Source organism: Strongylocentrotus purpuratus, unplaced genomic scaffold (genome assembly GCF_000002235.5).
Source record: "Strongylocentrotus purpuratus isolate Spur 01 unplaced genomic scaffold, Spur_5.0 spur5_scaffold_7, whole genome shotgun sequence".
NCBI classification, from domain to species: Eukaryota; Metazoa; Echinodermata; class Echinoidea; order Camarodonta; family Strongylocentrotidae; genus Strongylocentrotus; species Strongylocentrotus purpuratus.
Window position 1 is genome coordinate 15,528,675 of NW_022145613.1, and position 23,831 is coordinate 15,552,505.

A 23,831-nucleotide genomic window follows, 5' to 3' on the forward strand; every position below is an offset into this window, starting at 1 on the left:
AACAGTATATTATTCACTCTTATTCTTTACTTATTTTCTGTTATATGTTACTATGTATTGATGTTTTCGATGATGTTTATATTGTTCAAGTAGTTTGTATCTTCATATATGTTGCATTTGTTTATAGGGCCCCCTGGAAAACAGTACTGTGTTTACTGACGGGGATACCCTGTTTAAATAAAACGGAATAAAATAAATAAATAAAACAAAACCATGCATCTTTCCTGAACTCATTAGAGTTTTCAAATGTGGGGGGGGGGGGGGGGGGTGTGACATTTAGGTTTAAGATACGGTGTGATGTTAGGTCCATGTTTGAAATTAGTCATAATTAGAGCAATTGTCACTGGAACAGGTGCCATACGACAAATACCTTCCGTAACAATTGCAGAACCTTCAGATACTCCAATCGCTACCAGGATACTTGTCGAATTATCTGACGTAGCACCTTCCAATACCGTAGTCACAATTTGAAGAGCTGTAGTTTCAATCTACAAATAGAATTAAACAAACAAATAAATCAGACCAATGAAGGAGGCACATTCTAGCATTTCACTCTTAACAAGGCAGCTCGGGATTAAGATAGGTCTAGGGATATAAGAACCTCGAAGCTACAATAATAACCTTTTATTGAGTCAGTGCAAAGTGATAAAACTCTCGATTTGTATACAAGTATGACCATTTTTGTACTACAGTTTGTAATAAGAAACGATTAGACGAGTTTTTAGTCAATTTTGATAAATTGTAAGCACTTAATAATTGGTTGAATAAGATGAATGTAAGCACAGTTCAGTCAAATGTTCAACTGAAAATATATAACATTCTAATCATAACGTTTTTTTTAATAATATGATGTATCCGGAAAGGAGAGTATAGAGGAGGTGTTAGTCAAAACGAATGGTTTCTAAACTTTCTCCAAATGTTAAAAAGGAATTCGATTTAAGGAAAGAGGGGAAATCATCAAGGTTGTTAAAATTACAAAATCACATGTTGAGGCAAGCAGACTCTTATGTTTATAGGATATGACTACAAGTTGATTCAATTGATTTCTTGGGCCAAGTAGAACTGATGTCAATCATACAACAAATAAATTCGAAATATCAAGTTCTATGTCATTAATGTTAGATGCAAAAGACTTTGAAAAACAATAACTTTGAATAAGATCACATTAAAATCTGCGGCTTAAGTTTTAAAGAGTAATGGCGTTTATTCCCCCCCAATATTCGTACGTACCCAAACGCACACATACACACGCACACCCCCCCACACACACACACGCACATACACATCCTCCCTCACTCACAGTTAATACCATTGTAAGAGCAAGATTTTTTGATTAACTATGAAATTGTTCTTAAATTTAAACATTTACACATGTGACTCGAACGATCAGGTTCGTAGGCGTATTCTGAAAAATTAAAAACCCAGCCTTGCCTAATATCAAACGAAAAATCATATATAAAATCAATAGATTTAGAACAGGGAAACCGATCGAGAACAATTCATGATCAGACACACACATCAATAGCTCTATAGGCTTAAGCTCGAGTATCAACGACAGTTATATTCGTCTTGTTTTTGTTTTCTTCTTCAGTCTACCAGAACTGCTTCGCGAAGAAACCTTGTTAGTAATAAGCTCTCTTACTAGCGTCGTGTTGCTATGCACTTATTTACTCTGCGCAGGGATTTCACCGCTACATAAAAGATCGCACCCTTTCTCCCTTCCCCGGCGTCCCTGGCAACAGGAAATAGTACCAAAGAGGATTTAAACACGATTGACTTAAAAGGTTTCTTTACTTTACAGAAGATATTAGCGGGTGATGTTTGCATAAACAGTGTACATCGTGGTTACGCTTTCTTTTCATTTGAGCGAGTAGAATCCCGTAGAATCGAGGTTGAAACTGCACTAATGCATTTACCTTTGTTCTGTAATCAACGTAGGTTTACGTCACATATAACTGTCTTTTCATCTATGTGACATATAAATCAACCTTTTGCGAGTCACGCGCATGAAATGTTATCTCGGACTTGAGAAAGGTCTGTTAGTTCGATCTATGGACCTAGCTACATGTAACTTACTAGTACGGGGTTGTACTTTTTCCTTTGAGTTATAAATAGCCCAATTCAGCAATAAATATAGGACAATGTTTTCTTCAGAATGTATCCTAAACCTTTATAATTATACAAATCGCTCAAGTGAGACAAGAAAAACGGTCTTTTCAGACTGCGTTGTATATATGTGGTATTTGTATCCCAGGGAATTAAATAAAAAATCAGTGATTTTGTTATGTTTAGTCAGATTTGACTGTAGTGTGTTTCGTTTATGTAGGCCTATGCTTGATTGAATACAAGGCCGCAAAAAACTATTTAGAAATATCTTTGAAACCAATTTGATGAAGAAAAAAAACACACACCTGGCTCAAATGTGCATTACAATTTATGTACAGTGTATTCGTTTACCGATCACTGTGACTCAACTCCGATTTTGCACTTAAAATATATACATATGTTATTGAAACGCAACTCACAAACTATTCATGATTTAAACATTTCTTTCGATTGCAATAAAAATAAACAAGAACAAAATATTCGGTATTTAGGATTTGAAATTTATGAAAACCTATCAAATCTGGAATATTCATGTAAAGAAGCTCAGTAAATCGTTAGCTGATAAAATATTTTCTTTGAAGGCCAGTTATTTCACTGATACGAATGTGTTGAATAAATTGTATACATGTACAATCCAACCTATATCAGGTCACGCATGTTCGATATGGGGGAGTTGTTCTGTTTATAACAAGAACATTTTCCTTAGATTACAAAAAAGAGCAGCAAGAATAGTTGAGAGAACCTTTGATCCTAATGAAAGTGGTATTGATATTTTCAAAAGATTGAAATGGCATGTTTTATAAGAAAGACTTAACTGTTTTCTTGTTTGTATGTTGTATAATTGTATCCATGGCTACGCTCCATCACGTTTGTACAATGCTATTGACATGGTATTTGATTGGCATCCAATGAATACGAGACCTTCCAAAGCCTATCATTGATATTTTCAAGAATAGTCTACGTTATTCAGGCGGCAAAGTATGGAATAACTCCCCATTTAATCTACATAATGCCAAATCCATCGACTGTTTAAAAAACATGTCTAAGAAAACTTATTCTGTTAATAATGAATATTATCATCGTTGTTTCTGCTCTTTCTGCGTTAAGTTTAGTTTGATACTTCATGATATAATGTTATGTTGTAGTGTGACAGAAATAGATTTTAAATAGATTAGTTGATTATTGGATTCCATTATTGTGATTTTATATATTTAAGTATATATCATGTAATTTCTACTTGGTTTCAAGAATGTGATCGCTAAATACCTTTATCAACACTTCATGAGTATTTATTTATTCTGACTATATATATATGTATGATTAATTTATTTTGATGTTTTAGTGTAAGCTTTAATATTCAGGACCAGGATGTATACCAGTCTTCTCTGATTTTGGTATCCTGATGAAATATGTTCAAATAAATAAATAATAAATAAATAATGCAAATTCTCATCCCTCTTGAGAGCATTGCCGGCCTGGCGGCCATTTCGAAATTTATTTCTTTATTATGTAAATGTTATAATTACCAGATACCCTTTTCACAAATGTAAGGACAGAAACAATGGAGGTCGATAAAAATGTCTTGTTTATAAAAGAAACATGTACTTTAATGCAGCTTATTATGTTATCAATTTTGCAAATGATTCATTATTCTCATCTTAATACTACATTGTTGCCCATAAAGATGGAATATTGTTTTCTTACCTCTTTTCAGGAAATGAATGTGACTATATGGTTTAAAAAAAAGTATACATCTTCTCAGAACTTTATTGATCAACATCGATGACTCTTTAGATTGATGAATAATGTTCTTAAGAGATAAACTAGATCTATCAGGACTGAAATATATTCATACAATAAATTCTTAAAAAGAGGTAAGAAACTGTTATTCCAGCTTTAGGGGCAACAGTCTATGTCAATCAAATGAATGACTGAATAAATAAGCAAGTAAGTAATGAATAAATATATAAGTAATGCATGAATTCTGTAGAATAGATTGATAACGATACCTGTGCTATGAAGGCAATATAAGAATCTGTTTCCTCGACAGCGCTGCCCGAGCTCGTTTGAGTGTCTTCAACTATATAGTCTGAGATATCTAGGAGTATCACGTAGAAGTTGACGATAATACTGCCCGCACTGAGAGGTATAAACGAAAATAAATCATAATCATTATAGGCGAAAGTACCGCTGTAAAAGAAACGGAAACAAATGTAGAACGTACCATATTAGCTGAATATTATTTAAACAAAAATAAACATTCAAAGACTTCTTTGAAAGGGTTAAACTCTTTGTACAGACCTCAGTAGTTCTCTAAAGGAATTTTATCAAATTAGGGGTATAAACAGACGTGGTGACCATAACAGAGATGTATTCAATTCAATCATTCAATTTAATTCAATTCTATTTCATTCAGTTAAAAAGACAACATTTTATATAACAATTAGATATATAACATAAAATACACATTAAGAACATATGAGACAAGGACATAAAACGAACTGAATAGGTTGCATCCTGAAATGAAACATAATCCTCACTTAAAGGTTGACCTTTTTTTAATAAAACAAAATGAAATATATTCGTTACTAAACAGTATACAATACACAAACCAAGACAGCAAACATACATACAAACAAACAAACATATAAAACATGTCTTGAATTCGAATGATTATTGCAATTTATCCAAAAGAAATTTGTTATACCTATGTTTAAATACATTTACGCTAGGAGAATTATGAATATAATGTGATAGAGTGTCCCATAGTAACGGTCCTTGGAAAATAATAATATTTTGGTTTAGTACTGTACGAGTCAATGGCAATTTTTTTAAATAGCATTTCTAGTATTATAACTACGAATATTACAGTTTGATATAAGCAATGTGGAAATGGAATCAGGAATAAGATTGTGATGACATACACACATAAGAACACCTACTTGTAATACATATACACCCTTATCTGTATTGCAATATGTTTAATAAGTAAAATATTGGATTGGTATGGGCAAGAAAAGAATAATGATTAATAATTCTTATTGCACGTTTTTGTAATTTAAACAATCTATCTTGATAAATTAAAGCAGAATTGCCCCAGACAATAATGGCATATGTAAGTAAGGGTACACAATTGCATAGTATTAGTATATAATTTTGATAAAATTTTTAGAGAGCGATTTCAATCTGAACATGACACCAATACTTTTAGGTAATTTGTTGCAGATGACACTAATATCATTAGACCAAGAGAGTATCGTCAATAATAACACCCAAGGACTTTGATGAAAAAAAGGGAGAAAAACAGGACAACAAAGGAGGTAAATAGTCAGGTGAAATTCTGAACCAAATTGGACAATTTCATGCTTTGTTTGGGCAGTGAGAGGGCTCTTCTCGTTCACTTCCCCCTCTCCCATTTTCCCTTTCTCCCTCTCTCCCTCTCTCTCTCTTCCCTTCGTCAATTGATGGGAATACGTACCCCATCCCCCATCCCGTATATACGCCACTGAGTACAATATAGCACGTGGAAATTGTACGTACCTAAAACCAGTTACAACCGTCCCGTTGTAGACATCGGAGTATTCTCCACTCATAAAAGTTAGATCCATCTGTAAAAATATGAGGGTTAAACTGAGGGTGAAGAAGATGATGTGACTAACATTTTACATACGATTTACGGCACAATTTGATACCATGCTTTGATTTGCCAAAAATTGTATTAATTTTTGTTGTGTGAAAAAGTTATGTTCCTTAAGTTATATCCCAGTGTTGGGTTACGTATCACCACTCTTAGTGTTGAAATGACATGAAAATTACAAATAAAAAAATCCAAAGCTGAAATTTTTGCACAAAAATAATTGTATTTACATTCCTTTACAATTTTTTTGAAAAGGCTTCATAGATCGTTCAATCTTGAGTGATTGTAAGAATATATTTGTTTGGACACTCTATACTGCCAATGACTTACATAACAGCTCTTATCAGTTGGTTAGCTCGGGTGACCATAGTTACATGCAAGTATTATCTACGTAATACTTCTTCGTTTACACTTGTTATCCATAATGCTAAAGGGTCAGTGACTCCAACTTTTTTGACGTCTTTTCTAATTGTTATCAAACTCAGTTACAATATTTTTGAATTATATTCGAGAACCTATATTATACAAGTTTTGCTTCTTAATAGGTTCCCTTATTTCACATCATTATTTATCTGTGTTACATGTCTATCATTGTTTTATTATGTATTCTCTTGTTAAATCTTAAGTATGAGACTATCTTGATTTGGGAAGGTGGAAAAAACAACTATAAAAACCCAAACCCAACTATTTTTGACCACCAGACTACTGAATCATAATCATTGTACAATCTCTGCCTTTTATTCCAATCATTTAAGTTCATCATAGTTAGCATTCTCATTATTAATTTCAATCAGTATCATGCCAAACGTACTATTTACTTTACATTACAACCGATTCAATGTGCTTTTCTATATTGTCTGTATCCGACATAACATTATGTTTTTTCCGTGTAAATGTGGAACATATAAACTTTATTTTAAAAAAATCGAACTTTAACAACTTACAGTAGAGGTAAAATTGGTTTCTAGTTCGATATAGTCCACTGATGATGAGTCGTTGAAAGCTTCCGTGAAGACTTTGTCACCAAATGACAATGAACCTGAGACGTTGATGCTCGCTAAAATAAAAGGATTTGATTTCAATATAAAAAAGATGTTACTATATTAATTAGAAAGTTTCGAAATGAGGTATGAATAATAATAATGATGATGATGATGATAATAATAATAATAATAACGATAACAATAATAATAATAGTAACATTGATAATAATAATGATTATAACAATTATAACAACAATACAAATAATGACAATAACAATGATGATACTAATAATAACAATAACAACAATAATAATACCAGTGGTAATAATTACAAAAACAATAATAATAACGATGATGATAGTAGTAGTAGTAATGGTAATAACGATGGTAATAATAACAAAAGAAATAATATTAGTTATTATTATTATAATGATAATAATAAAAAAAATAGTGGGATCTTGTATAACGCTCGAGTCTATCCGACTTGATATTTCTGGTAGCCCCCCAACAAAACAAAAACCTAAGGAGGGTCTTGCGTAGGAAGTGATTAGTCCATGATTATGTCACTGGGGATTGATGGTTAGACTATTGTGATTAAAGACCTTTATCAAAAGTAGCGATGTGCGTATTATAAACGACGACATTCCACTAAACGTATCCCAGTATAAGAATATAATCACACGCGTTGTTCCTACATGTATCATAATTTTTCGATCAACAAATATTTTATGAAGGGATCATGCGAATTCTAATGAATATCCCACACAGTTTTTTTTCTTCACATTTTCAGATGGTAACTAACTGGATGCGAAGAACCTCAAAAAAATAATCAATGTTAATCACTTACACACCACCACCTCTTCAATAAAAACCGGATCGGTCGGTGAGACAGTAGCCGCTGAAAGAAACAAAAAATATTTAAGTTAAAACAAAAAATATAGGGTGCTATCAATTTTGTAACGATAAGATGCGGAAGATGTTTTGAATATAACAAATTGTATCAAGAACTGATTGCACAACGTATTTCCATGCACATAATAAGATGCATACAAACAGATTTTTACCCAATTATCTACTTTTATTAGTGATTATCATGGACAAATTGTTTGAAGTGTTATCATTACTTAGGGAAATAACATTTGACACTTACTTTCTTCTCCGCTGTTGAGCACTATAGAAAGAAAATTGAATAGAAAAACAGAAGAAAATCAAGAAAGACATGCATTAAAATGTGTAAGTTCTGACATCTGATATCAAAATATGAGATAAAAGTTTTCATCATAAGGAAACAATATACCATCAAGTTAAAAAATCTACCACTTAGTATTACTTTAAATGTATCTGTATGATAGCGGACAGAAGAGCCATAAACCAACATTGCACTTTGAATTTAAATAAATAATAATAATAATAATGATATTCCGCTTTTATAAAGCGCTTAATACAAATGTTTATAAGCGCTTTTACAGATATACTGAAAGGGTTATTTTAAATTATTGAATAATGGCTAAAGACGTAGTCGGGGCTTAATGTACAGAGCCGAATTCAGGACCTGATATTATAAAGATTTATCATTGTTTCAAATCGATCTCAACACTAACGAGATTTAAAAGTTTGCGATCGTTTTAATATAGGACTCTCGATCACTCTGGATCTATCGAAAGTCGTTCTAAACCGAGGCCCCGGCGTAAGTACACGAACTGGCCTAAGCACGGAATTAAGGATTCAAATTGTCTACGTTAGTTATATGATTTTGTTACTGATATCAAGAATCTTTAATCTATAATGTTTTGTATCCGTCTTAGGAAGCGTGTTAGCCAGTTGGTAAATTGCCTGCCACTCGAACCAAAGATCGTGGGTTCGAATCCAAACCAGGCGGTTCATTGACTGAAGCCTGTGTTGTTCGTTAATGTGCCCCTTCCTTGCTTCATATAATAATAAGTTAGGTTTACGTGGAAAATATGCTGTTCCTCTGATGTGATATTAAATGGAGGCCTTGTGTTGGAGATTCCTCATTCTTACTAATTGTTTGAGAGTAGGAGGAAACCCTGGTGTTCGGGTCCACCTGCTTATCCCCATAATCCCCTTTCAGTTATACAGAGAGTCACATTGATTTATTTCGTGATTCCTTTCCCAAGCAAAACATGCTTAATAATGAGGATAACAGAGCAACAATGATGTTGATTATAATTTTTCTTACAGAAAGTTTGAGTGGGCTTATATTACAATACCCAAGTATCAATCTCGGGCTTTCTTACCGACCAATACACCGGCTATTACTCCACAGACGGCTAATACTGCTAAAATAATCCCGATTACGATCCCAGCAACCTTTCCCGTGGACCATTTTGCTGTACTTTTTGTGTCAGGAACATTGACTGGTGCATCATCAGAATTCCGCTACAAGTACAAGCAAAGGGATACAAACTCGTGAAAACAGCTGAGATATGGGTAATTTGCAGTGATGAGTTGAGACATCTATATCCGTTAGGATTGTACTTGACGTTGTCTTTAACGTGATGATTTAGAAAAAATCCTTCTTATATGAAAATGTACGAATCAATATAGATGATGGAGGACTTGTTCTATGAACACCATGACAAAATACAAACAAACCAAAAAGAAACAAATTAAAACAAAACACTAAGCGTTATATTACAAAGAAAAAAATCCTTCTTATATGAAAATTTAAGAATCAATATAAATGATGGAGGACTTGTTCTAGAAATGCCATGACAAAAATACAAACAAACAAAAAAGAAACAAATTAAAACAAGACACTAAGCGTTATATTACATAATCATGTATGTTTTACTTTAGAGAACATAATAAAAAGAAGAAATGTGTATAGTATAAGGAAAATGTGAATACGAATAGATCACAAATATAAATGATAGGGCCTTGTATTAACGATCGCAATAATAATGGTGATGATAATGATTTAGATAATGATAACAGTTATGGTTAAATACTGCACTAATGAAATAGAGTTGTTATCAGATACACTAGGAAAAGTAACACAAAATGGACTGAAACTAGGTGTCATGATAATAAATCTGACGATTTCCCGACGTATTAATGTATATGCAAGTTCATCCAAATTAATACGGCCATTAAAGGAAAAAGGAATTTCCATTATGCTATCTGAGTCAATTTTGCAGGATATTACTTGTATACCGTTGCTTTGATAGACAGTTATCATGGTTAAATTATTCTTGACGTCTTCATCATTGTATGTAAATGTATATAAATTTACCACAGGGCGGTGTTTCAAATACCCCAGTCTTAGTTTTTCCCCACATTATTACGGTCATTATACGGTCAAGTAATATGTTTAACCTAAGTGAAGGTAATTACGTACCATTCTAATGGAAATTAGTGCAGCCATTAGTAAATTAATAGCTTGTTACCGCCCGGATGTAATAACCTTCATGGCTGTATGTTTTAATTACCTCAAAGAGATGTTGAACAACTCTTCCAATGTTTTGACCCATGATAAAAAAAAAAATTGGTGCGAGACAGTTACCAGACGAAACTTATGCAAAGTTTTGATTACCATATGTGTATATTTTTTAATATCAAAGATTATCTCTGATATGACTGAACTTATTTGAGGTGTGTATTAACGTGACAAGAGTTAATTACAAAGTTATTCAAAAACGATTCGAGATAATTATGCCGTGTCGGGGGTAAGTAGGTCTGCATAAATGCGCCAATATAATAATCATAAACAAGAAGTAGAAACCATACATGCATAATTTGTTTGTCTGTGTAAGTAAAGTCAATATAGCAGTATGCAAATACACAACTTTCAATAACAAGAACAGTGCGCGGCCATAAAGGGATATGTTCATTCAGGTAGACCTTATTCGTTTCACAACTTAGAAAGGCATTCAGAGATATCGTTTTTTGGAAGTGAAAGCCCTGATTCAAGTGATGCAAATTATTTAATAATATTTATCATTGGCCTATGCAGCCATTTACATAATTTTCATATTCATAGAAAATGGGTAATACATAGGAGAAGTTGTCTAAATCTGGGTTTTCCCGTTCCAAGTTAAATTCTGAGGACCTAGAAATTGCCCCCGCCTTTTCCCCCTTTTTTGGGCCTCCCCCACTGTTTTATTTATCTGTAATGATTTTCTGTAAAGTAAAGCATCATACAAAAAAGTAATAGAGGACAACAAAGAAGATAGAAATATTAATATCTGATGATTTTACAAGTTAAAATAGAAGGTCGATGTAGAAATGGTCTCGGTTACGATACCCGGTTGGAACTGGTCGACGGAACAGGATATATATCGGCCGATGAAGACGGTCTCTCTACATCAGGCAGTGGAGAAGATGTTTCACCTGCTACAGAAAAGAGCCCTCGCGGTGACCGCTTGGTAAAAACTCGATCATCTGGGGTTTCGACAGGGGACAGTCTTCCCAAACTATATACCGGTTTATCTGGGACTGGATCGTTTAGGTTTATTGAAGGAACCGGATCCCCATGGAACTGCACAGTTGGTGTAACCAATATTAAGGTAGGACTTCCTCCCCTGCAAGAAAAAAAAAATCGAGAAAAGTACGTAAGCAACGCCAAATAACATGAAATAATTTATTGATCCATTAAAAGATAATATGTACATGGGTTGTATAAGCGATAAAAATGCATTGTCAAATTTACTTCGGACAAGTGATAAATAGAAAAATGAATAAATGATTTTTTTTCTTCTTCTAAAGCACTGTTTGGAAAGAAGAAGTACAACAGGAATACACAAGGTACGGGGGAGAGGGGGGGGGGGGGGTCCTCGTGTCACATTGAATAGCGTACGTAAAGATAAAGTTGAGTTCTGGGCATGCGATTGCATTGTGAAAAAAAACGGTGTGGAATCCATCAGCAAAGGTTAATCATCTAGCATATAAGTATTGGTGTGTACTTCAAGGTTCTGGAGTCATCAAAATAATAAGAAATTTGGCCCAGTCTTGTTAAATTTACATGCACTGTACACAGAAATATGTGTATATGGGACTACACGAACATGTGGCATAAAATTCTGTTCCGACTTTTATGCTGTTACATGCCATATTTAGCATTTGAAGAGCCATGCTTTTCAGGGAACATTTGTTATCTGATGGTTTTTTTTCACACTTGCATAATAACAATGATAACGCTCACAAATTATTTGTTCACCTCTTCCCAGAACTCAACCTTCTCTTTAATGAGTCATAAAATATAAATGTAAGCCGCATGCTGGAGTGATCTTGAACAGGCCTTTATTAATTTCCTTTAAAGAACGCCAACACTACTGGGCCAGAGGGGATTAGACCACACAGCGAGGTCACTGACAGGTGGCCATGTCATTAACTCAGCTCTCAACTAACATAAGAAAAAGAGGATCATGGGGGACCAACAGGCACTGATTGAGGAAGTTTTCTATATAGATGGAGCAAGTAGCTACAAGTAGGACAGTGGGGCTTTAAACAATGCTTTTACTTTGACAAAAAAGAAGGTTCGTCCAACCGTCTAGACGGACGTTTTCTATTTCATGGTTGGTACTTTCAGGCCGTCTTTCCCCTTTTTTATACAATGTTGGTCAAGATTATACATTATATGGAAAAAATGTGAGTGAAATATATTATCGATTTAATTTTTTTAAAATAGTCAGTATGTAAGTGCAATGTTTGGAATATCCGCCCGAAAGGGTTGCTTTTTTGTCCATAAGAAGGTGAGAGTGAGAGAGAGAAAGAGAGAAGAAGAGAAGAGGGGGAAGAGAGAGAGAGAGAGAAAAAAAAAGAAAGAAGAGAGGGAGAGGGAGAAGTGATAGGAAGGGGGTAGAGGTGAGTAGAGGTAGTCAACTCGCACTAGAAATATACGTGAACAAGGTTTTATTCACATCTTCAGTTGTTGATACAGACTGTCTGGAAAATGTTTTCTTGTCTGCCTGTTTTTTCTTCAGATGGATTCTTTGGTTGGGGCAAATTATGAATAGTTACAATTACGTATTTCCAATAAACCGTACACAGTTTTCAAAACAATAACGTATAGCTTTGACAGTTTCCTGGTGAGGATAGATTTGAGCGAAGTTTGTGGTAACATCACGTAGAGGCAGTGGCGTAATGAGCAAAAACTGTTTTTTTTTGTTTGGGGGAGGGGGGGGGGGGCTGACAAAAAAAATCCGCAGCACCCCACTCTGACATGTAGGCCCCGCTGAACGTTTTGCAAAGTGGGTCTAGGTGCAAAGCCCAGGCGGGGGTCAAGGGGCGGAGCCCCCGAAGCTCAAGGGGTATGGGCATCAGTGGCGGATCCAGGAATTTCTTACCGGGGGGGGGGGGGCACAAAATGGCATGGGGTTAAATATATGTAAAACGATGAAGCGACAGAACGAGGCTTTAGCGGCGAGGGAGCGGAGCGACCGAGCGGGGGTGGCTCTGAGAGGGAGTTCTGGCCCCTCCCAGAGTAAGAAGCATTTGCAATTTAGAACCAAATTAGACGCATTTTCAGGCACTTCCTGGAGTAATATGACGTAAAATTGCTTTCTCCTACCCCTTCCAAGAGTAGGGATCTTTTGCAATTTGAGAACCACATTTGGCGCTTCAATGTCCACCGGCACTTCCTGGAGGTAAAAACGAGGTTATAAAATAGGGAAAAGTGATCTGTCACGTCTTGAGACGTTGTATATGCTTTGATGCCGCACAATGCACAAAGACGGTGGTCCGGTACTTCATCAGTAGTACTTACAAAAGTATATAGTACTTTCTCGAGTATATAAACTGTGTCGTTATCAGAGGCGTCGCTAGATCTTTGTCAGTGGGGGAGTGGGAAGGGTGTAGAGGCCACCGATTACCGACAAAACGAGCAACCAATTACCAACAAATATATTAATGCGAATGTCCAAATGTCTTCAAATTTAACCCTATAAACCCGGGCAAGGAAGTAATTTATTTTTTAGTCTCCCCCTCCCGCGTGAAGCGTGGTAACTATGAAATTAAATTATTAGAGAAAGAAGAAAATCTGTTGTACCGTTCTCGACTCTTAATTCTTGTTTGAATCCAGTTCGCCCCCCCCCCTCTCCCGCGCAAAGCGCGGCAGTTTTGACGTTTCAATAAATTATTACTCTTAATCCTTGTCTGAATTCATTCTCACCCATCTCACGCGAACCGCGGAAGCTTTGACGTTTCAATAAATCATTACTCTTAATCCTTATCTGAATTCATTTCGCGTTTACGTTTAATTAGATTATTAGAGAAAGAAGACGATTCGTTGTATCTTGTTCTTGTCTGAATTCAGTTTTCCCCCTCTCGCGCGAAGCGCGGAAGCTTTGACACTTCATTAAATTATTAGACAAAGAAGACGATTCATTGTACCGGTTCCAACTTTTAGTCCTTGTTTGAATTCATATTCGCCCATCCCGCTCGAAGCGCGGAATTTTTGACACTTCATTAAATTATTAAAGAAAGAAGACGATCCGTTGTACCGTTCACTTCTCTTAATCTTGTCTGAATTCAATTTCCCCACTGGGCCCCTTAACATTACATGTGCAGTGTTACATTATGTGAGTATGGAACGTCCGGCAGTGCTTGTCACAGTTGCTTCTGGAAAGGATTTTTTTTTTTTTTTACTAGTGTTACTGTTAGTGGCCACGGCCCCTTAGTGACTATAAAGAAAACATATGCTCTTCCTGGCCATTTGGGAATGTGTCAGTTTGCAACAGAAATGGAGAAAAGCGCATTTTGTTGAAAATCATGTGATATCAAGAACATTTATACATCACTTGTATATGGAATTGAAAATAAGTCATGGTTCAATTTTATTTGGGGGGGGGGGGGGGCTGGCGCCCCCCACCGGTACGCCAGTGTGTAGAGGTGTCGTGGTCGAGTGGATATGTCCCAGGACTGTGGATCACGAGGTCTGTGGTTCGAATCCCGCCGCGGCACCAATGTCCATAAGCAAGACATTAATCTAAATTTGCCACACACGACCCAGGTGAGGTAAATGGGTACCCGGTAGGATTGTTCCTTGAAATGCACTGTGCGCTGATAACGGCTTCAGAAGCTAAAGCTAGAGTAATAATTTCCAACGATCCAATGCTATACAAGAACTGAATGTTATAGTTATTCTTGCAATAGGTTGTGCCTATCGTATTCAACATGAGTGTATATGTTAAGATACGGGTTGGTATAACCTCGGGCAGGGTACACTTCACCAGTCAGATGGTTACTAATCGATTAAGCCACAGTCAATTCTTGTACGTAAGCAACTAGGGTAACGATGGATTTGGGTCCTCTCCGCGGGATTTGGTAGCGCATGGACTTGGTTTCGAACCCGGGACCTGCCGGTTACGAGACCAATGCGTTAACACTGAACCATCGCGCCTTCTAAAATTATGTTAGAACTTAGAAGGCAATCGGTCGCGTGGAGCTGGAATAACCGTGGAATCCCCCCCCCCCCTGAATGCATTTTATGACACTTGTCAAATCACAATAAACCAAATTATACCTAGGTGAGGAATCTGCACCATCCCTTCATGATACACTTCGTGACATGGTGTTATTCCATCACAGCACGTCACCCAGATGTTAAAATATCACATCAATTGACACCTCGTGTGCAAAGGATAATACCGTCTACTCGACCCTCCGGAAATTAAATTATCACTTTAGTAAAAAAGAAAATTACAATAAATCACAGCTTACCTTGGAGAGGAATCACCAACATCCTCTGGTGCTACACGACGTGACATTGTGTTATCCCGTCACAGCACGTCACCCTGCTGTAAAATCCAGATTGCGTGTTCCACCATAAGTGAAGCTAATATTCCAATGAGACCCTCACGAGGAATCTCGTGTCAACCATGAATATGGTATCAACTAGATCACAATCGCCGTTACATCATTTCTTTAAGCTACTGACGACCGCTGTGCACTCATCCCGAACCGGACTCGTCCGACAGACCGCGGAGGGTAACACGATTCGTTACCTCATGTTGAACCGAATCCCTGGAAGCCCTTTCAGTTACAGCGATAGATACTTCGATCAGGAGGACTGAGTGGTTTAAACGCAAATAAGAGGTAGACAAACATACACATTTCGAAAGAGGAAGGGGCAAGAAAAGCTGAGAGACCTTGGGGTCCAGATTATGAAAAAGGAGATTTAAAGAAGAAGTCAAAATTTGGTGGCAAAGAAATGGATCGTCTGACGGGAAGTGATAGGGCTGAATATACTTTGATTTGATTTAGAATAAAGAGTAAATTATATGCCTCTGCGATTTACACTATCCAACGACATGTTTCATCAAATACGGAATAAAGAATATTTTGAGCAACAATTACGCAAATTTAAATTTAATTATGACTGAAGATCTGGGCCGTCTCCTCATACAATAAAGTTGCGTTGAAAGGCAACTCAAAACATTGAACGTAACTTGATTTTCAACCGATCAGGATAGCGTATTGGAGGCTTGCATCGTGTTTAAATGTATATTTTATGTGCACGAAGGGCCCTATACTTAGTCTAGAAATTGATCGGGGTACTGGAATCAGGATGGGGCTGGAGGCTTATGGTACGGTTTCACTCGAAGGGTAAAAATCAAATCGACAATTGGGGGTGTAGGAAAAGATCGCGGAACTTCTTTCAGTGAACCCTTCTTCTTACCTTCGCTTTTCCCCTATTCATTTTCCTGACTTCTTTCTTTCTTCTACCCTTTTTCCCTTCAGGTCTCATATCACCAATAATTAGGTCTTGAAATAAATCGCGCTGTTTTAATTCATCTATACTCGGTAAGTTAGCAATTGTTACATGACACCGTAGCACATCTCGATGCCTCTCATTTCAGTGAGCCATTTTCATTTTCGCAACAAAAGTCATCACAACTTGTTTTCTCCTATTTAGAAAGACTGTTTGTCCAATATCACAACCACATTGTCTCTCTTCTGGAAAATATCATCCCTTGCATGACAAATAGTCCCAATCTACTCTCGTTAAAAAAAATCATCTTGTTACCACATCACATGACATGTAATGTTTGTCGTACACTGTCCAGATAATCTCTCTACAAATAGAAGAAAGTAATAGACGCATTCAAGGGACGCATCCCTGGCCATGGGTAGAAGCCTTTTCGAAAGTAAGCAAACACTGTACTCTGAAAGGAGAACAGAAGATACAGGTGAAATCTTAGATTATGAAAAGGTTGCCACGGGGCTTCTACACAGTAAAAACGCTGTTTAAAAAAGTGATGTTCACTTACAGTTGTACACTATCTTAAACAACAGTTGAACAAATTGTAAACAATGTTGCTCGAAACGAAAGTAATTTTGTTAAACATTTGCTGTTTAAAATTTAATGACTGCTATATTTACTATACGAGAGCTTTTAGACAGTGTTGTTTACATATGACGTCATGTGTCTCGTGCCAGTAAAGTGCGCGTTGGCTAAAAGCTTTATTTCACATTGTTATGTTTAGAAACAGGTTCCTTGAAACTAACATGCAATTGAAATTAACATGCCACTTAGAAATGCAGTGCAGCTGTTTAGGCACAGCTCATTGTTATTCATATTAGATGCATACACACAATGCAAGTGTAGATGCAAGGGTCTTCTGTTGACTACACAGATTGATACATATGTAAAAGCACATGTAAATTGCGTCTGGATTAAACTACCAAAGCAACCACACGTGTTTCTGCAGGCTCCATTTTGTTTGTCTCTATACTTACATTTATTTAGCTTAATAGTTATTACTTTCCAACCCACAACACAACACACATCACGGCCGACCAAGCTACCGACGCGCTTCTAAGTGACTGGGGATTCAATGGCTTAATTGAAATCACTTTTCTATTAACCAATTTGAAGTTTTTAACTTATAGCGTAAGTTCACAGTTAACATTTTCAGTATCTGTACGCAAATGTCAGAATATAGGTAGACTTAAAATCGTCGCGTCATGCAGTTCGGCACTGATCGCGCACTCGGTTATAACGTGTGCTAAATTCCTTGCCACAGAGATTGCATGTATTCCTATATTATATGCAGTTTATACGTGCGTGCATGCGCGCTCATGCAAAATGGGCACTTTTTTGGCGCTAATTCATGAATTGCAGAATTACCCTACCATATTGTGAGTTTTCATATACCTATATAGAGACCCAGAAGTAGTGGTGCACTTATTCAGAGTATCAAGCCCAAATTATACCCCATTATACAACCCTTTTGTTGTAAACAACCCCCACTGAACAACAGCTCCTTTTTAAACAACTGTCTTTAAACAACCCAGTTGGTGTAAACAACCCCCACTGAACAACAGCTCCTTTTTAAACAACTTTCTTTAAACAACCCAGTTGGTGTAAACAACCCCCACTGAACAACAGCTCCTTTTTAAACAACTTTCTTTAAACAACCCAGTCGGTGTAAATAACCCCCCACTGAACAACAGCTCCTTTTTAAACAACTTTCTTTAAACAACCCAGTTGGTGTAAACAACCCCCACTGAACCACAGCTCCGTTTTAAACAACCGTCTTTAAACAACACCGGTTGTTTGAATTGTGATTTTAAACAAGTTGTTCAAAATGTTGATCAACTAAGTGTTTAAACTTTAAACAACTCGAGTTGCTTAACATTTTAAACAACTCTTAGATCAGGTCACCCGTTAATCAAGAGTTGTTTAAACTTTTAAACAACTTGTTCACAAAAATTTTAACTGTGTATGCATCCGTTTCTATAAACGCCGAAAATATCAGACGAACGGACTCCTAGCCTTCAGTTTTTGTTATGATCTACTTTGTAACAAACAAAAAGTCATGATACAAACTAAACAAAAACCGGGTGTAGACGTGACGAAACGATTTGACTCACTGAGACATGGAGAATTGTTCGCACAACTAAGCGAGGTCTTAAGTCATAGTGTGGTATTAACCGGCTGATACAAAAAGAAGAGCTTTGAGAAAGATGAAACCATTTATATGTCAAAATGAAAGGCAATTATGATAAAGCAGCTACGCTAAAAAAACAACAACAACAAAATGGGTCCTAAGCATGAAACATTTATACAACACATGTCTTTGCAGTTAGCCATAGAAATGTTGAGCGTATTTTCTCTATGGAATTCATTCGAGTTTTCATGAAAGCTTATAAGTTAAAATATCATATTTATAACAAAGATTTTTGAAAATTAAAATGAAAACTAACCAAAATAAACCTAATCCAAATGTATCCCGGTATCAAAAATCGCCTGCAAATAGTAAAGCAGATCCGTTAAGTTATGACGAGCTAGTATAACAATTCTATCTTTTTCTTTCGAAATATACCTCATTTCCGAATATTCATAACCCAAGCGAGACAATGCGTGCAATGGAGGCCAGACTAGATCTCTCTCTCTCTCTCTCTCTTTCTCTCTCTTTTACTCTCTCTATCTTTTACTCTCTCTCTCTCTGTCCCTCTCTTTCACTCTCTCTCTCTCTCTCTCTCTCTCTCTCTCACCATACGGTAGGTTACAGGCAGCGTCCATAGAATGCGGATACCATTTTAATAATGAAGAGGCAGACGGCGAGAGGAATTAAAAAAAGTTAATGAAACACGTATTTGCCTTAGTCTTCACCTCTTGATAAGTCATCACTCACTACGATATTCGGAAGAACAAATTATCAAGTTCATGATACTGTGTGGTAAAATTTATAGGTCTATTCGTGAAGGAAGGAACTGCAAACCCTCTCCTCAACACACACATACATACCAAAGAGAGAACTATTTTGTCAGCCGACCAACATCTTCAGTCCCGAGAGTGAATAAATATAAGGATGGCCCTTTAATTTGCCCCAGGACCCCGAAAAAGGCTTCGACCTTCAGATCTGAAATAGTCGAGAACTACAATAGTTGTTGACTATTTCTCTTCTATGTCTTGTCACATATAGCTACGATTGATGTACTTTTGTCAATTAAGACCTACTATGCTTAGTTAAAGTTGCTCTGTTTACCCTCTCAAATGACAGTAGACGGACAATCCAAACAGAAAGGGATTGTTCATTTGTTACATGTTAACTTAGAATTTGTGTATATTGTTTTATTTTTCACTCCTTTCACTTCTTTCTTTTCAGTTGTTTAAAATTTTATTTTTTAAAATTCTACCTTCCAAGTTAAGCATTGATCAACCTAAATTATATTGTTTTACTTTAAATCATCAAATACAGTACATGTTCATATAAAACTGATTGGTATAGGCCCACTATTAATTGTTATACTTATACATGATTTTGAATATGATACGTGACTCTATTTATATTAAAGACCGTCAATACCACTAGGCCAGAAGGGATTAGACCACACAGCGAGGTCACTGACAGGTGACTATCTCATTAACTCAGCTCTCAACTAACATAAGAAAAAGAGGATCATGGGGGACCAACCTGCACCGATTGGGGAAGTTTTCTATATAGAGGGAGCAAGTAGCTACAAGTAGGACAGTGGGGCTCTATGATCCGGTCGATTAATGACGTTGTGTATTTAATTGTATACGAAATTTTTACAGGAATCACATTCTTTTTCAGCTGTAGAACAAAGATGGTGTCGGGAGTGGGGTAACAAAATAATATTCAGTCATGGTCGTGAAGGGGTCGGCGAATTTTGACATTTTGAATACGCACACGGATGGTACTGGTCGTATTCTTTTAGTTATTTTTGTCGATGTGCTATATTAGTGCCCTTTTGTGGGGCATTAATCCTCATTACTGTCATTTATGACTTAAGGGCATAGGTCCCCTAGTTGATAAGCATAGTAGCATACATATGCTTTAGCAGTCACGCAAAGCACACATTGGCAAATTATTGTTCAATAAAATCTGAGAATGTATACTATTATCTAAATCTATTATTTTTAAATCATTTTTCAAATAATTCCATAAATTGGGATAAACAAAATATTCCACCTTTTAGGCGACAGTATAGTAACGATTAATAATAGTGCGGTTACGCCTGTACATATTTACGGCCCAAATAGTTACATATCTTTTTTCGGAGTTACATGAACTGTTATGTTATTATGGTGAAGAGCTATACATATTAGGGGAAGATTTTAATACTATTTTGAACCCAAAGCTCGGTAAAATTTTTTAAATATTGATTCATAACCACCTACAAATAAGTTAATGAAATTTGGAACTCCATCCCCAAAGATGTCTATTAATTCTTTCAAAAAAAATTGAATCAGTTTCTTTATCTCAAATATATTTATAGTTATTCATCTTATGTTTATATATGTGCTATTTTTTGTTTGTTTTTTCTTTATTTTTTCTTTTTGTTTTGTTTTTGTTTATCTTTGCCTTACATTATGCTATGAATGCTTAGGGAAATACGCTTGTACAAGACCTAAAGGCTTTATTCATGTAGTTCCCCATTTCATGTTTTAAATTTGTTTATGAATTATTTTTGTATCTTTTGTATCTCTTTAATTTTTAATCGAGAATGAAATTAATGCGAATTGAATTGAATTGAATAGTTTGTTTGTTATAATGCCATTTAAAATATTATATCTGATTTTGAATTAGTTGATGTATGGAGACATCTTCACCTTGCGCATTGTAATATATTTGGATATCTCACGATTGTAAAAGTGGAGGTCGTTTAGATTACTTTCTGATATCCCAGAGTTTCGTTCGGTCACTTAACAACAAAAATGAAACAATTTTTGGATATAAAAGTGACCATTTATTTGTTTCCTTCATTTGACAAAATCTGTTATTGGAAACTCAACCCCGCATTATGGGCAGATGCAGTAGTTGTTGAATAAATAATAATGAGACTAATATAGTTTTGGCTGAAAATGCAGGATCGAGCTATAGTCTGATATGGGAATTATGACATTTTGAGTTCATTGTAGCTTATCGAAAATTCCAAAAAGAAGAAAAAGGAACGCAAAATGCGATTAGAAGAGTTTGAGAAAGAGATAAATACGTTAACCAACAATAAGGAATGTTTTGATAATGAAAGTTCACGTACTGATTACGAAGGTGAATGTAATACCAAAGGTTTTTTTAATTATAAAAAAGGAATTTGCAGCAAAAAAATATTTCCAGGCTTCAAACGGCAAACGGACCTATTAAAGATTTTAAAGATATTCTCGAGGGAGAAAGGTTGTTTTACCTTAGTTTAAATGCATCTCGTGATAATAAATATTTTCCTTGTGAATTCATTAACAACGTTAATTAACCTAATCTGGATTTAGGTCTTTAGGTGATCTAATTTCAGAGAACGAGTGCTATGAAACTATTACAGCTTTTAAAAATGACAAGTCACCGGGATCAGGTGGACTCCCGAGTTTTTAAAAAAAATTCTCGTATGATATCAAAGACTTGTTCCGTTTACAATTCCTCTTGTTGCCAAACGAAGTAGATATGTATTACTTCTCAAAAACTGACGACTAATATTACTTCTAAACAGTGTTTATAAGATTTTCACAAAAAATCTCTCATTGCGATTAAAAAGGGTTTCAGGGCTTTTGATAAGTAATGACCAATATGGTTTTATTAAAGGACGTCTTATTGGAGACAATATGCGATTATTTATTTATATACTAAACTTTGTAAAACAGAAAAATATCGACGGTTTAGCTTAGAGAATTGACTTTGAAAAAGTTTTAGATATGACTGGAATTTTATTTACGATGCTCTCCATATTTGGATTCAAACAGTATTTTATTTATTGGGTAAAATTACTGTATACAATAATACAAGGACGAGTTATTATTCGCCTGAGATTCATTTGAGAAAATGCTTGGTGTGAGGCAGGGATGTCCTTTGTCTCCAAATCTTTATATTATTGCAGTTGAAGTACTTTGGCTTTTTCGTGAGACACAATAAAGATATTCGTGGATTAAAGGAATTACATGTGGAGGTAAAGATTAGTCAATATTCAGATGACACGGTTATTTTTTTACTAAAAAAAAATTAAACCTGATAAACGGAATACTCGTAGATGCGTTAAAGCTAAGAATGACTTCAGAGAAGCTTCTGGATTGAAAATTAATTTTGACAAATGAAATATGTTTAGACTGGGAAATTGTAAAGTTACAATGCCTATGTGTCAAGACATTATATGTATTTAGCCTTCAGATTTGTTTACATACTTAGGTATTAAAAGATTCCATTGAATGGTAATTTGAGTTTCATGATCTTAATTTAAATCAAAATTTGAAGAAACTGGGACAACGTTGAATATATGGAATCGTAGGCCTTTAAGCTTGTATGGAGAGGTGACCATCATTAAAATCTCTAGTTATACCAAAATTGATTTATTAACTCTTTTTGCTGATCCCCCTTTATCATTCTTTTCAGAACTTCAGAGATGGAGTAATAACGAGGACAAAATTAGACGCGATTTGCTTTACAATGAATATAAAGAAGGATGACTTAAAATTCCCAATCTTTTAGCTGGTACAAGATTGCGATGCGTTTTAATGTAAAGTTAAATACCCAACCTTCTTCTGCTGATTTTTTTATTCACAACCTAAGCAAACTATAATCAGGACAAGACATTGCACAGGATTTTATCAGAGAGAGAGAGAGAGAGAGGGCGCTCTTCGATTTTGATCAAACGAACACTAGCAATGACTGCTCTTTCTCTCTGTCATGTCTTTTTCTATTACCCTTCGTTCGCGGATTAATAATGACCTTTTTAGTGTGCAGCTTTACAGATATCGTATCAAATATCATTGAGCGTGTTGAACTGAAAATCCTTAATGTCAATGCTATTTATTCGTCAATGCCTCTTTACTCGACTAAGATGTGTCGTAGTCGAGTGGTTTAAGCATTTGACTTGAAATTCAAATGTGGTAGTTCGATCCCCGACACGGCACTAATATCCTTTGGCAAGGCATTAATCTACATTTGCCACTCATTACCCAAGAGAGAAACGGGGATCCGATAGGATGAAGCAAGCATTTGTGTGAGTAATTGCCATGCCCTCACAGTAATCATATGGTAGGAATACTCCCCAGGGTGTTGAGATGACGCATATTGTTAGTGATGAATCCGATGATCGGGGTAAAAATATTAAAAGTGCTTAGAGACGGTTTACGTTTTAAGCTCTACATAAATCCAGATTATTAATATTCCTTTATCATTCCAATCAAA

The 23,831-nt window shown here is 35.6% G+C and overlaps 1 protein-coding gene across 2 annotated transcripts in view; it reads right to left on the bottom strand.

Moving 5' to 3' along the window:
- LOC578975 overlaps positions 1-15,559 on the bottom strand; it is a 69,624-nt gene extending 54,065 nt beyond the window's left edge. For both annotated transcript variants that reach the window (XM_030974121.1, XM_030974120.1), the window contains exons 1-9: positions 15,409-15,559; positions 10,994-11,270; positions 8,985-9,126; positions 7,877-7,897; positions 7,574-7,624; positions 6,688-6,800; positions 5,647-5,714; positions 4,116-4,245; positions 371-488 (exon numbers count right to left, since the gene is read on the bottom strand). In XM_030974121.1, the coding sequence (XP_030829981.1) occupies positions 371-488; positions 4,116-4,245; positions 5,647-5,714; positions 6,688-6,800; positions 7,574-7,624; positions 7,877-7,897; positions 8,985-9,126; positions 10,994-11,270; positions 15,409-15,455 (967 nt within the window). In that variant the 5' untranslated portion in view covers positions 15,456-15,559. The remainder of the gene's footprint in view (positions 1-370; positions 489-4,115; positions 4,246-5,646; positions 5,715-6,687; positions 6,801-7,573; positions 7,625-7,876; positions 7,898-8,984; positions 9,127-10,993; positions 11,271-15,408) is intronic.
- Between the last annotated feature and the right edge of the window lie 8,272 nt (positions 15,560-23,831).